The sequence below is a fragment of the Delphinus delphis genome, chromosome 20 (assembly GCF_949987515.2).
Source record: "Delphinus delphis chromosome 20, mDelDel1.2, whole genome shotgun sequence".
In the NCBI taxonomy this organism is placed as follows: domain Eukaryota; kingdom Metazoa; phylum Chordata; class Mammalia; order Artiodactyla; family Delphinidae; genus Delphinus; species Delphinus delphis.
In genome coordinates, this window is record NC_082702.1 from 11,665,506 (window position 1) to 11,679,296 (window position 13,791).

The window sequence follows — 13,791 nt, forward strand, 5'->3', positions numbered from 1 at the left end:
GCATGGGTTCGATCCCTTGTCGGGGAGCTAAGATCCCACATGCCGCAAGGTGCGGCCATTAAAAAAAAAAAAAAAAAAAGAAAGAAATGGTAGGAGTTCTAACCCCTGGTGCCTAAAAATATGACCTTGTTTGGAAACGAGGTCTTTGCAGATGTAATCAAGTTAAAAGGAGGTCATTAGGGTGGACCCTAATCCAATGACTGGTGTCCTGATAAGAAGGGGAAATTTGGACACAGAGACAGACACACTCAGAGAAAAGATGGCCACATGACGGCAGAGGCAGAGACGGGAGTCATCCATCTACAAGAAAGCCAACGGTTTCCTGCACCACCAGAAGCGAGAAGAGGCAAAGAGGGATTCTCCCGTAGGGCCTTGAGAGAGACCCCAGCTCTGCTGACACCTTGATTTTGGACTTCTGGTCTGAGATGATACATTTCTGTTGTTTGAAGCCACCCAGTTTGTGATACTTTGTTATGGCAGCCCTGGAAGCTAATATAGCCACTCATGCATGATTCCACGTAGACCAGAAGTCTCCAGAATGGGGAGAGAGAATTCAATGTTTCCTAACTCACAGACCACAGGCCCCTTTCTGAAAGAGCGTCTCGCTGGATGAGCCAGGGCACTCGATGTGGGGCACCGATTCTGATTCTCAGCCTTTCTTTTGTAGCCACACAGGTCCTGTGCATGGAGGTGACCCCTGGTTTCCTCTGCTGTAAACTGAGGATAATGTGTCAGCCTCCCAGGTGGCGGCGGACCCTCAGCGCGATGCACAGAATGCAGAGAGTCAGGCGCGCCCATCGCGTGGAGGGTGTCCTCCCCCTGAGCCTCGCTTTACCCTTCTGAGAGATGGGTGGCAGCATCTCCCGAGGCTTCCTGGGGTTGCCGAGGACCGCCTGGCCCAGCGCTGTGGTCAGAATGGTCCGCGTGGACCGGCCAGCCCCCTGCACCGGCTCGGCTTCCGCGGGGCCTCCACTGGAGGGCGTGTGCTCCCCGGGGCTGCCCTTACCTGTGCTGTGAGCTGGATGGGTTGGGACAGGGTGAGCTGTGGGGTCCCGGGGGGCTGGCTGGCAGGCTGTGGTGGCGGCAGGTCGCCTCCCCCGGAGGAGGCTGGGGGCTGCGAGGTCGAGGAGGAGGAGGAAGAGGAGGAGGAGGAGGAGGAGGCGGCGGCGGCCGCGGCGGCCAGGAGCTGGGCCTGCGCTTGCTGCAGGAGGAGCTGCTGCTGGGCTGGCATCAGCGCCGTGAGCTGTGGGCGGGGCGGGGCGGGGGCGGGGCGGCAGGGGCCGGAGGAGGGGCGTGGGGGGAGCAGAGAAAGCAGACAGGGGTTAGCGCCTGAGCCAAGCGGGTTAGGGGGCAGGTCTTCCAGGAGGACAGAGGAGGGCGAGAGGCAGGCGTTGAGAGAGTGGCCGTGGCCGTGGCCACCAGTCCTGTAACAGACGGGAGGGGGCTGGCCTGTCCCTGCCCCCGTGCACCCCAGGTACTTACCCCGGCTAGCTGGCTGCCCGTCAACATGAGTTGGGCCTGGGGCAGATGCGGCTGAACCGGCTGCGGGGGCAGGGGTGCCGCTGGGGCTGAGTCACTGCTGGGGTCTTCAGCCTTGATCTGGGGGGGAGAGAGGCAGGGTCCGGGACCCCAGAATGTTAAGTGGAGGCCAGAGAGAATGCCCACCTGTGAACCAAAGAGAGGGCACGTGTGTGGCAACGGCAGCCCCGCGCCGCCAAGGGAGAAGACTGGGGTGCGGAGGCCAGGCCTGCAGTGGCCCGCGGGGACCTCGGGCCACCTTTCTGGCCTCAGTTTCCGCACCAGTCAGAAAAGGCTAACACACCCTCTGCACCCGAACTCCCGACAGGAGGGGGTCACCCTTGGAGAGCGCTTGTACCCTCCTGGGGGTCAGTTTGCCATCTTTTAAAATGGGAAAGGATGCCAGTAGGGGTCCCGGGACATCAAAGAAGGGGGTCCTGTGTGCCACACCCCTCATCTGCTTCAGCCAGAGGTGCACCTCTTATCTGTCCCGTGGAGTAAGACTTTATTGGAAGAAAGAGGATTAGGGTATGAAATAAAAATCACCGCCTTAGAATATGGGTCATGAATTCAAAGCCTAAGGAGCAGGCAGACAGCACGAATGGGTGATTTGGGCAAGTGTGGACGGAGTGGGCTGAAAAGAGTACGCCCGCCTGCCGGAAGGGGAGGCCTGCCCAGCCCCACCCTGCTTCTGCCGGCAAAAAAACCAAAGCAAAAATGCTGCAGGACAGCAAAGGATGTCTGCAGGCCAGATGTGGCCCAGGTGCTGCCAGCTCTCAGCCTCCACCCCAGAGTCCGCTGAGCCCCTCCTCCTCTCTCTGTGGAGGATACAGATGCATCTCGCGTCCACCACGTAGGACAGACCAGCTTAGAGGGGTCCCAGCCTTCTTCCTCTCCTACCTGAAAATGCCAGACAATGGTGGCCTATGCCTGAGAGGTCTGCTGGTGAAAGACACATGGGGTGGGAGGTGTGGCTTGATGAGTCGCACACTCTCAGGCCCAGAGGGGACATGAGGGATCATCCTTCAGCCCAGTGTCCCAACAGTGTTTTGCAAAAGGAGATCCAGAGAGGGAAAGCATCTTGTGTAAGGCAACACAGTGACTTGGCAGAAGCGAGCGTGGCGTTTGCCATACAGACTGAGACAGACAGATAGAGGCCTGGGAAAGGGCCAAATAACAGAGGGTGAGTGGCATGCCCCAAGGGACGGGATACAAGTGTCAGAAAGTCTAAGGCGTACAGGGATGCAGCGTGAAACAACAGTAGATACTAGAAGTCAGAGCAGTGGCTGCCCTGGAGGGGAAATGAAGGGCTTTCTGGAAGTCTGATCATGTTATGTTTCTTGATCTGGTGCTGGTGACACAGGTGTCCAATTTGTGAAAATCCACAGAGCTGGACACTGAGGATCTAAGTGTATGTCATATTTTAATTAAAAGTTTTTAAAAAACCAACATTGTGGGCTTCCCTGGTGGCGCAGTGGTTGAGAGTCCACCTGCCGATGCAGGGGACACGGGTTCGTGCCCCGGTCCGGGAAGATCCCACATGCCGCGGCGCGGCTGGGCCCGTGAGCCATGGCTGCTGAGCCTGCGCATCCGGAGCCTGTGCTCCGCAACGGGAGAGGCCACAACAGTGAGAGGCCCGTGTACCGCAAAAAAAAAAAAAAAAAAAAAAAAAAAAAACAACATTGCGTGCCATGGTGAGAACACTATCCTTCTCATGGCTCTTTCCTTCTCTCTCCTTTAAGCCTCCATTAGGTTCTAGGACGTCTCTAACACCTTCCAGCCCTGGCTAATCGCCCCTTTTAACAAACAGAGAGCCGGTCTCAGGCTTATACCCGACAGTAGGCAAGAGTCTCTGGGTACATTTTAATAATCATTGTATTTATTTCCATGGCAAGTGATTCTGGTTTTCCATTCATGAAATTTCCATTTAAAAAAACGTTTTATTTCAGCTGCTGAAAAAGCAAGACAGCTCATGAGTTGATAATTGTTGAGGCCGATTGACAGGTACCTGGAGGTTTGTTTTCGCTATGGTCTTCCTTCTACTTTTGTATCTGCTTCACACTTTCCATAATAAAATTTTTTTTTAATTGAGCCAATTTAACAAAACTATGATGTAAATAATTGAACGCGGTGGTGTGTGCATTTGTCTGAAATCATGATGGAAGCACATGAATCACTGCAATTAGGGAAAGACTGACACAGAAGAGCTGCAGTGAGGTGGAACAGCAAAGGCCAGGAGCGGTGGGTGACCAGCTGTGGATGGAGACCCAGAGTCAGAGGCCGCTGCTGCGCGCTCTGCCTCAGGCTTTCCCCGGGAAGCAGGCCCAGGCTGGGGAAGGGGAGCGAGAACCCTTTCTTCCTTGGGCCCCACTAGTCTCCTAGGGGAGAAGCAGGGCTGCTGTGGAGCAAGGAGAGGCTGCAAAGATTCAGCGCAGGGAGGGCTGGTGCTGGGGGTGTGGGTGATGGATGCCCTCGGCTCCAAGGGCTATGGCCAGAGCCCAGCCTGAGATCAGAGGGAAGACGGTCAGAGTCAGAGCCCTTCTCCCCAGGTCCCGTCCAGCGCCCTCAGAACAAGACACCTGCCCACCAAGTAGATCAAGGCACACCAGCCACGGAAGGGACCTCAGAGACTCCCCTCTCCACCCCCACCCCCATTTCCCATGTTAGAGAAGAGGAAACCGAGAAGCCCAGAGTGGGGGAGTGATTCTCCCATGGTCACAGAGCAGTTCCTGGTGCCCCCGCCCCATCCTTCTGGAACCTTTGGTCAGGGTCAGGAGTCCTGCCCGTGCCCCCTCCTCCGTCCCTGCCCTCTGCGCCATCTTCAGGCCTCTGGACCTGCCGGCTGCCCCCGCCAGACTGGAGGGTGGAGACCTGGGCCCCAGACACCCCAGGCAGCCCAGCAGTACCCAGGAGCAGGGCCCCATCTGGATCTGGCATTTGCTCTACGTGGTCACTTCCGGCCTCCCCATCGTCCTCTCCTCCAGCATCCTCACTGGGCCTGCCCTCCCCTCCCCACTCCCCAGTCCTCCGCTGGCCCCTGAGTGTGTACTGGGGGGGATGGGGGGCGGGGCCGGCCCCTGTTCGGTCAGGGACGTTGGGATGGGGGCGGGGCCCTCAGCTTCCTGTTGTTCATCACCCTGGGGCTCTGGGGGGGATTTCCCTGGCCACCCCCACTCCCCCAGGGAAGGGGAAGGAGCCCTGGTGAGTCACAGGCCTGGGGCGGGAGCCCGAGGGTGAGAAGGGGCGGCGGGAGGAGTCCCGTCACTGAGGTACCAGGCCCTGGGCCCTCGGCAGGCATCTGCGACCCTCTCCCAAATGCCAAACCCGGCCCATCGCAGGACACCTCTCCCCCTGCCCTGGCTGCCCTGACAGGTGCTTACCTTGGTGCTGGGGCCAGTCGGGGACACAGAGAACGGGGAGGTCTTATTCTGGGGGTTCTGCAAAGAGTGAGTTGGCGTGGGAGATGGGAACAGTGAGATGAAGCAGCTTCTGACACCCTGCCCTCCTCCACAGAGCTCCCCTCTGCTCCCTTCTCCCCCCTCCCCCTCCCCACCCTCCTTCACATCCATCCCTCCTGACCTGATGGTTAGTGTCTGGTCCATTTCTTTCCGTGTCTGCAAGGAGAGGGACAGAGTGAGTTGTCACGAGCCACCCCCAAAACTCCCCCGGCGCACCTGCCCTCCGCCCGTGGTGACCTCTGCCCTCCCTGCCCCCTTCCCCACTCACCTGTGTGCTCTGACGGGGAGTCCAGACCTTGCTTCTCGGCCTCCAAGGGCTTAGACATTCTTATTTCTGGGGACAGAGGAGGGATGCAAGCGGGGTGAGGGTGCAGAAGCCTGAAGAGCTCTGGGGCCCCTCCTCCGGCACCACCCCAGCCTCTCCCCAAATACTCCCACACCCCCTGCTGCCTTGCAAGTGTCTCTTTCCGGGAGACATGCCCTCTGCTCTGAGCCTCTGCTCTCCTCCGGCAGGACAGGTGAGGGGCCTTCGGGCCCTGGGGATCCCCTTCACCCCTCCAGGAGGTGGCACAGGGAGGGTCAGCCCCCGAGCCCCCGTGAGACCCTGGGGCAGGGTGGGAGGGTAGAGGTTGGCCGTTGGTCCTGACAAAGCTCTGGCCGCCCAGGGGGAGGCTGGTGACACTCCAGAGCAGCGAGTCAGCCCTAGGCTTCCTCTCAGGCTGCCGCCCAGGCGCCCATCCTGCCTCACCAGGTTTCGGTGAGGCATGTTTTCCACTCTGAGTAGGGCCTGGGAGGTGTTAGGGGACTGCAGCATCCCCAAAGGAACGAGTTGTCAGATCTCCGGCTGTGATTCAGCCGCCCTCTGGCCCCCTCCCCGGCCCACCACTTTCCTGTCCATATCCCACTCCCACCGGCCTCCCCTTCAGGTACTCAGCACACAGGTGGCCCCACTCTGATCTTTGTGACCCCGACCCCATCCGCTTCTGCCCCGACCTTGTCCTCAAACCTAATCTTAGACCTTACCTGGGACTTCAGCCTTGAATTGCAGCTGCACACCCCAATCCAACCTACAGTCCCTGCGCCTACAGACGCAATCCCACCCTATAGTTCCGCGGGCAGAGGAAATGAAAGAAGGTGGCCGAGGGGAGTGGCAAGCAGGGGACACAAAGCAATGGAGACAAACCCCCATCCTCACAGCTCCCTGATGCTGGTCACGGGAAGGTGAGTGTTACCAGGGCCAAGCACAGCGCCAAGTATGATTCAGAGCTCATGCCGGCAGTTGGTGCTAAGATTACCCCCATTTTACAGAGGAGGAAACTGAGGCTCCAGGGGGAATGGCACCTCCCCAAGAACACAGTGGGGCAGCAGAGGCACCCTGATCGGACCTGGGTCTTTGTGACTCCAGGGCTCCCACTTCTTTTTTTTTTTTTTTTGCGGTACGTGGGCCTCTCACTGTTGTGACCACTCCCGTTGCGGAGCACAGGCTCCGGACACACAGGCTCAGCGGCCATGGCTCACGGGCCCAGCCGCTCCGCGGCATGTGGGATCCTCCCGGACCGGGGCACGAACCCGCGTCCCCTGCATCGGCAGGCGGACTCCCAACCACTGCGCCACCAGGGAGGCCCCAGGGCTCCCACTTCTGATCAGTATCGCTGCGGTCTCTGATGGGCCCGTCATGACGTTCACCACCTCATCTCTCACGGTCACCCCAACCCAAGCTTACCCTGACTCCGACTTGAACCCAGCCCTTCCTGGTCCTAGACCCCCGCACAAATCTGGGTTTCTGCCCGACCCGTTCTGAATCCTCTTTGCCCACCCTGATTCCCAACTCCTGTCCAGACGACCCGAGTCCTTCATCTGACCTCAACTCCCAACTCGGCCTCAGACCTTACTCCTGACCCTGACTCTGACCCTAAAGTCTCCCCTACAGCTCACTCCAAATCCCCACCAAGACCCCACCCCATCAAAGGAGCTATCCAACTCTAGAGTGCCTGCATCCAAGATATTCAAAGAAGGCCAGCTAGAGAGAGAGCTGGAACAGCGTCACCAACCGAAAAAAAAAAAGTCCAGAAATTTTGCAATTACTCGACACGGAACGCCACTCGGATTTAAAATTCCCGATTAAAAAGCCAGGTCACACACTGCTGGTGGGCGTGGAAATCAATACAAGCACGATTCAGGAAAGCCGAGCGGCGCCCCTTCCCTGTGGCCCGGCACATCCACTCCCGGGCACCCATCCAAGAGAAAGGAGCGTCCTGCCCACCATCACCACCCCCGGCACACGTGTTCCCAGCAGCGCTTTCATAACCGCTCCCCCCGCCGCCGGAAATAGCTCAAGGGCCCATTAACGGGAATGGGTCAACAACACCGGTACGTCCATACAACGAAGTACTCCGCAGCCGGGGAAAAGAACCAACTCCTGCATCACACACACTGAATCTCGCAAACATGATGCCAGGGTAAAGACGTGAGACACAAAAGTGGACAGACAGGAGGACTCCAATTATGTGAAACTCAGAAACAGGCAGGATGACATCAGATGATTAAGGTCAGATTAGTGGGCACCTTTTGGGGGGTGCTAACCGGGAGAGCGTGTGAGAAAGCCTGCAAGGGGTTGGAAATGTTCTGTTTGGTGGTTATGTGGGTCTGCCCATATGTAAAAATTCATCAAGCTGTACGCTTAAAATTTGAGCACTTTATGTATGGTACGTTTTCACAAAAAAAGAAAAAAAGTTTGAGTTGGGACTTCCCTGGTGGCGCAGTGGTTAAGACTCCACGTTCCCAATGCAGGGGGCCCGAGTTCGATCCCTGGCCAGGGTACTAGATCCCACACTCATGCCACAACTAAGGAGCCTGTGAACCACAACTAAGGAGCCTGCGAGCCACAACTATGGAGCCCTTGAGCTGCAACTAAAGGAACCCATGTGCTTCAACTAAGGAGCCGGCAAGCCGCAGCTAAGGAGCCCTTGAGCTGCAACTAAAGGAGCCCACGTGCTACAACTAAGGAGCCAGCCAGCCTCAACTAAGGAGCCTGCCTGCCGCAACTAAGACCCGGTGCAACCAAATAAATAAATACAATTTTAAGCTAATAACAATAAAAATAGTAAGCCAGCATATAGTCCTATTAAGGCATGAGCTTATGAGGGTTGGGGTGCAGGTGCCCAGATGCTACAGGAGCTCAGGCCCTGTTTCTGGGCACTGGGAAGGGGGCAGCAAGTGGCTAAGGATGCTGAGAGAGCCAGGGGATGAGGCCCCCTCCTGACTCTGGTGCATCAGACGTGGGAGTCCTGCCTGATCCTGGTTCTACATCTCCCAGAACTTGGCCCTGCTCCAGGCAACCACAAATCCTGACGTGGCCCTAAATCCCACCCCTCCCAGCATCCCTGAAAGCCAGGCCCCAGCCCCCTCCCCGGCCCCCCTCTCCAGCCAGTGTCCACATTGCCACGGGAGCTCCCCGCCTGGCCCTGAACCCTATCATGGCTCCCCATCTCCTAAGAAAAGCCCAGGCTCCTCATCCTGGCCTTTAGGGTGTGACCCTTGTCACCCTCTGCTGCCCATCTCTTGCCACTTACGCAACTTTCTCTTCAGCCACGCCAGGTATCTCCCTCTGCTTGACGGGGAGTCCAGACCTTCAGGTTCTTTACTCCCCACCTAGCTAGTGAACGTCCCTCCTGATCACAGACCAGGGTGGCCTCTGACCTCACCTCCACCCCAGAGAGTCCATGCTCATTCTCAGCCTCTCTTATGTGCTGAGCTGTGTCCCCCAACATTCCTATGTTGAAGTCCTAACCCTCAGTACCTCAGAATGTGACTGTCTTTGGAGATAGGATCTTTAAAGAGGTAATGAACTTAAAATGAGACCCTTAGGGCCCTTAGGGTGGGCTCTGATCCAATATGACTGGGGTCCTTATAAGAAGAGGAGATTGAGACGAGATTGAGACAGGGACATGCCCAAAGGGAAGACCGTGTGAAGACACAGGGAGCTGACGGCCATCTCAAGCCAAGGAGAGAGGTCTCAGAAGAAACCAACCCTGCTGACACCTTGACCTTGGACTTCTAGCTTCCAGAATTTTGAGAAAATAAATTTCTGTTGTTTAAGCCATCCAGTCTGGGGTACTTTGTTATGGCAGCCCTAGCAAACTAATGCAGTCTCCCTTGGTCGTGCCTTCTCGCCGTCCTAGCCCCGAGCCCACAGGGCTGTGGTCACCTGCGTCCCTGTCCTTTCCCACCAGCCCAGCGGGCAGGCCTGGTCTGACTCAGCGCTGGGTCCCCGGCATCACCCAGCTCAGAGAACAGGTTATGTTTGCTGAGCGTCCGTCCTTCCCTGCAGCTCTCTCTGTCTCTTACTTGTTCCTGCCTCTGTCCTGCTGTCTGTCTGCCATTTAACAAATGTTTCCCGAGGCCTTGGCATGGGCTGGTCCCTCTGCCTGGAACGCTGTTCCCCACTCTATCTGCCTGGAGATCTCCTACTCATCCTTCAGGGCCCGGCACAGGCTCTGTCCTCCGTGAAGTCACCACCCCTGATGACTTCAGGCAGAGGGTCTCTCCCCTGTTCCCTCCACCCTGGCTCCATCTCCCCTGTCACTGTCCTAAAGGCTGTAGCCATCTGGGCCCCAGAATGTCTCCTCCTTCAGGCTAGAAACCCCTCAGGGGCAGCTCTGACTCATCTGGGGTCCCCAACGGGACATGTGGGTTGAATGAACAAGGGTGGCCCTGCTCTCCCTCCTCCAAGCCTTCGCCTCTGCTCTTCTTCCACCTGGGGCAACCCTCTCCTTCTCGACTAGCAAATTCCTGCTCCTCTTTAAGGCGCCAGCTCCACGTCACCTCCTCTGTGATGTCCTCCCTGACTGCCCAGGCGGTCAGTGCCTCTCTCGTCTGGGGTCACCCTGTCCCCTAACACACACTGACAGCCTGGACAGTGACCCCCACCACAGACTGCGGTCTCCTTAGGGCCCAGGCTGCACAGTCTGGGACTGTGTCTTTGGAACGAACAAAAGCATGAAAGAGTCTCCTCTCCTTGCTGTCACCTGACACTTCGACCCTCAGCCTCATCCCCAAGCAGTTCCAACCTAAACATTTAAGGTAACATCCCCTCTGCAGGGATACTGGCTGCAGAGGAAAAAGTGGTTTGAGGGGAAATTTCCACCACTCCATTTCCCTTATTCTCATGGATCCTGCCCCACACTAGTCCCAGCTCCCACACAGCCCGCGCACCCCTGCAGCGCTCAGCTGGGCCAACAGCATGGCCAGAGCTGTCCTTCGCCCAGGCCTCTTTTGCTGCCCTCTCCTCCTCCATCAGAGCCCAACCCAAGAAAAGGGTCTCATCAAATCATCCCCACCAGCAATGAAGAGGGAACTCCATTTCCACCGCGACCCAAAGCTAAGTGATGTCTTAATGGGGACTCTCGAGGGCACGGCGACCCTGGCAAGGGGCCTGCTGAGGCTGTCTCAGCCTTGGCCCAGGCAGGGTTCTCTCTCTCTCTCTCTCTCAATCTCTCTCTCTCTCTTTTGACTCTAGAGAAACACTGATGCCTAATCCCTCCCCCGACACTCTGATTTCATTGGGACAGAGACGTAGGCGTCAGAAACTTTTAAGCCCCCTTCCAGGTGATTCTAATTTGCTACAGCCCCCTGGCGCCTTCGGAAGACCCCCCTCAAAGCCTCGTTCACTCGCAAGGAAAGTTTGGCTGGTTGCTTCGGGTCACCCCTCCCTTCTCCCATCGCAGGCAGCGTGCCACTTTTTGGAGGAACAGGCAAGCAAAAGCAATGCAGAGCCCGACCGGGCCCCTCAAACCCCACCATCCTTGGGTCAGACCCACCAGGGGCGGCCACGCCCCGGGCTCACACTCACTTGCCCGACTGCCCCAGGCCTGGGACACTGGGTCCCCTCCGCCCTTCCTCGCCCCTCCCTCCCCGGACTTTCACTTCTCCTCTGCATTTCCCCCAGCCGGTTTTAGCAGACTTGGGCCAGCTTCTCGTTAGCACTTACCGAAAATGGGGCTAAATATAGAGGGCCCAAGGGCTTCCCCTCACCCCTCCTGGCCCCGCTTGGCCTGTCCCCTGGGTCCCCTGTCTACAAAGACTGCTTTAATCAAGGCTGTGGCCTGGGAGCCCCTGTGGGCAGGGTCTGCACTGCTGGGAACCTCTGCTCGCCCACTGGCCCAGCCCAGCCTCCCCAGGAGTCGCATTTCACACCCCCACACCCCGCAGCTGTCCCCGGGCGGCCTCCAGGGATTGAACACTTCTGAGTGTCAAGGGGGACGGATGGAGATACAGGCAGCAGACACAACAAGAGAGGTGGCCCTACAGCTGCGCTGACAAAAGCCGCCACAGACACTGAAGCCACAGCCAGGCAGGGCCCCGGACACGGACGGAGACCACGCGAACGCACACGGGGACAGGTGTGCGCAGATCCCAGACAGGAATGTTTGCAGATGAAGACACAAGCCCAGACACAACGACACAGGCAGATATGCAAAACACACACCCAGACGTGTGTGGGCACACCTGCACTTACACACACTCACACACCAAGTCACCCCCAGACACACAGATAGACACAGATGTGCATACACACACAGACACCCAGGTCACTCAGATAGACACACGCAAGATGTACACTCTCACACACACACACACACATACCCAGACATACAGATAGACACAGATGTGTACGCACATGCACACACACACACACACACACACACACAGGTAACTCAGATAGACACACACACAGACATGCATGTACTCACACTCCCAGAGTCACCTCCTCCTGGGAGATGGCCAAGGTGGACCCCTGAACTCAGGTCACAGATGTAGAGCCCAAGACCAAGCAGTGATCTGCCCAAGGTCACACATGTATTAATTCATGTCCATGCCACGGAACCCAGGGCAGCCCTCACAGGCAGGGCAATTCTGTGAGAAATCCCAAGTAAAGGGTTTAACCCAGCGCCCAACACGTACAAAGCCCCCATTCAACCCCAGACAGGGAAGAGACGGCATGCGTGTACAGACGCCCTGGGTCCCTGTGTCTACACTGTACATACACACGCACGCACGCACACACACACACACACACACACACACACACACACACCCACAGCTGCACATATCACCCCAGTAAATAATCACACAGCATCTGGCAAGTGGCCTTCCTTCCATCTCACAGCCCTCCTTGCCTCCCTTGCCTTACTCATACCCACTCATCCTTCAAATCTCAGACCACACATGCCCTCTCCCAGGAAGCCCTCCCTGATAGCCTATCGGCTGAACTGGGCAAGTCTCCTGGGCTCCCCCAGTCCCCTGTGCCTCCCCTGTCCCAGCCGTGAGCCCTCAGCCTATGCCTCCTTCCCTGTCTGGTGACAGGTCTGTCTCCCCACCCTGGACTGGGGACTCCAGGAGGACACACCTGAAGCTGCTTTTTTCGGCTCTATTTTCAACATCCAGCACAGAACTGCTCAATAAGTACATGTCGATGACAGATCACAGGGATGCCCGCATACACGGACGCACACAGACAAGCACCGAACCAAGCATCCCCACAGACACCCACAAATGGGACACATCCCACACATCCCCACAGTCAGACCTAGAGGGCCGCAAACAAAACCACCCTGAAGTATGGACGCTTGCCCAGTTCCAGGCCCCGTGGTAAGCATTTACCTATTACCTCACTTAACTCTCCCATCAGCACCGCGGAGAAATAACTATCATCACACGGAGATGGACACATTATGTCAAATGAGCCAAAAATACAAATCGCTTTGTACGGTGCTCGGCGCACGGTGTTCACTCAGTCGACTGACACTTGGTGGATGAAGCAGTTCATGAGCACACAAACATGTAATAAATTTTCAGGCAGTGATGAGTGCCATGAAGAAGAGATAAAGCAGGGTGAAGGGACTCAGAATGGCGGGATTGGTTGCCAGTTTAGACGGGGCAGGCAGGGAAGGCCACCCCGAGGAGGGGACATCTCAGGCGAACGAAGTGAGGGAGTGAACCAAGGGAGCATTGCCAAGGCTACCCCCATAATGCCACACACAAGAGCCCCTCACACAAGGGACACCTGACAGTCGCACACAGAAGACTCGGAACTACCGCGCACACGCACAGATACAGACGCACACACTCAAAGGTCCAGCAACTCAGCCTTCCAGCCCCTGTGCAGTCCCCTCCCCAGGATCACTCATGTCGCCTACCCACCGGCCCTCTGTATAGGAGCTTGCTACCAACACCTGGCTCCATCCCCTCCCCCAGACCCCTCAGAACAGGGCAGCAGAGAAGGCGAGAAGAGGTCGGAAGCCCCCCGGCGCCCCCCCACCCGCCCCGCCCCGTGCTGATGTGAAAGGGGAGGGGAAAGAGAAGCTGGAGGTGGGAACCCAGGATGGGAAGAGGGGGCAGCTGCTGAGGTACAGAGTCAAAGGGCAAAGGAGACAGCTGAAGAGGAGGGGCAGGGCAGGCCCGCAACCGGCCGGCAGGACGAGCCCCACGGTGCTGCCAGTGCTGGGGCCCCTTACCTGGAGCCCCCATGCTGGAGTGAACCATGCTGCCTGCCCCGCAGGGCTGGGGGGACGACTGTGCCATCTCCCCGCCCTCTCTGGGGGCCAAGCCCTCTCCGCCGGAAGTCACCCAGGGAGGAAACCACAGGGCCCGCCCCCTTCGGAAGGGAAAATACCCGTGCCCGAAGGCCCACCCCAGCAGGCAGCGGACCCCAAATCATGCGTGTGTGTTGGGGAAGTGCGGGTAGTGGCGTAGAGTGCAAGCAGGCTGGAAGAGCTGACTCCTACAGCTGTGCCCCCAGAAGGTGCCCCTAGCC

The 13,791-nt window shown here is 57.7% G+C and overlaps 1 protein-coding gene across 4 annotated transcripts in view; it reads right to left on the minus strand.

The window, feature by feature from the left end:
- The window catches only part of POU2F2 (POU class 2 homeobox 2), a 29,664-nt gene extending 16,105 nt beyond the window's left edge, over positions 1-13,559 (minus strand). For 2 of the 4 annotated variants that reach the window (XM_060000289.1, XM_060000288.1), the window contains exons 1-6: positions 13,493-13,545; positions 5,245-5,310; positions 5,098-5,132; positions 4,899-4,955; positions 1,483-1,599; positions 1,007-1,243 (exon numbers count right to left, since the gene is read on the minus strand). In XM_060000289.1, the coding sequence (XP_059856272.1) occupies positions 1,007-1,243; positions 1,483-1,599; positions 4,899-4,955; positions 5,098-5,132; positions 5,245-5,310; positions 13,493-13,520 (540 nt within the window). In that variant the 5' untranslated portion in view covers positions 13,521-13,545. Of the gene's footprint in view, positions 1-1,006; positions 1,244-1,482; positions 1,600-4,898; positions 4,956-5,097; positions 5,133-5,244; positions 5,311-13,492 lie in introns of all 4 variants that reach the window. The other 2 variants (XM_060000287.1, XM_060000290.1) reach the window with 2 other exon arrangements.
- Positions 13,560-13,791: the final 232 nt, after the last annotated feature.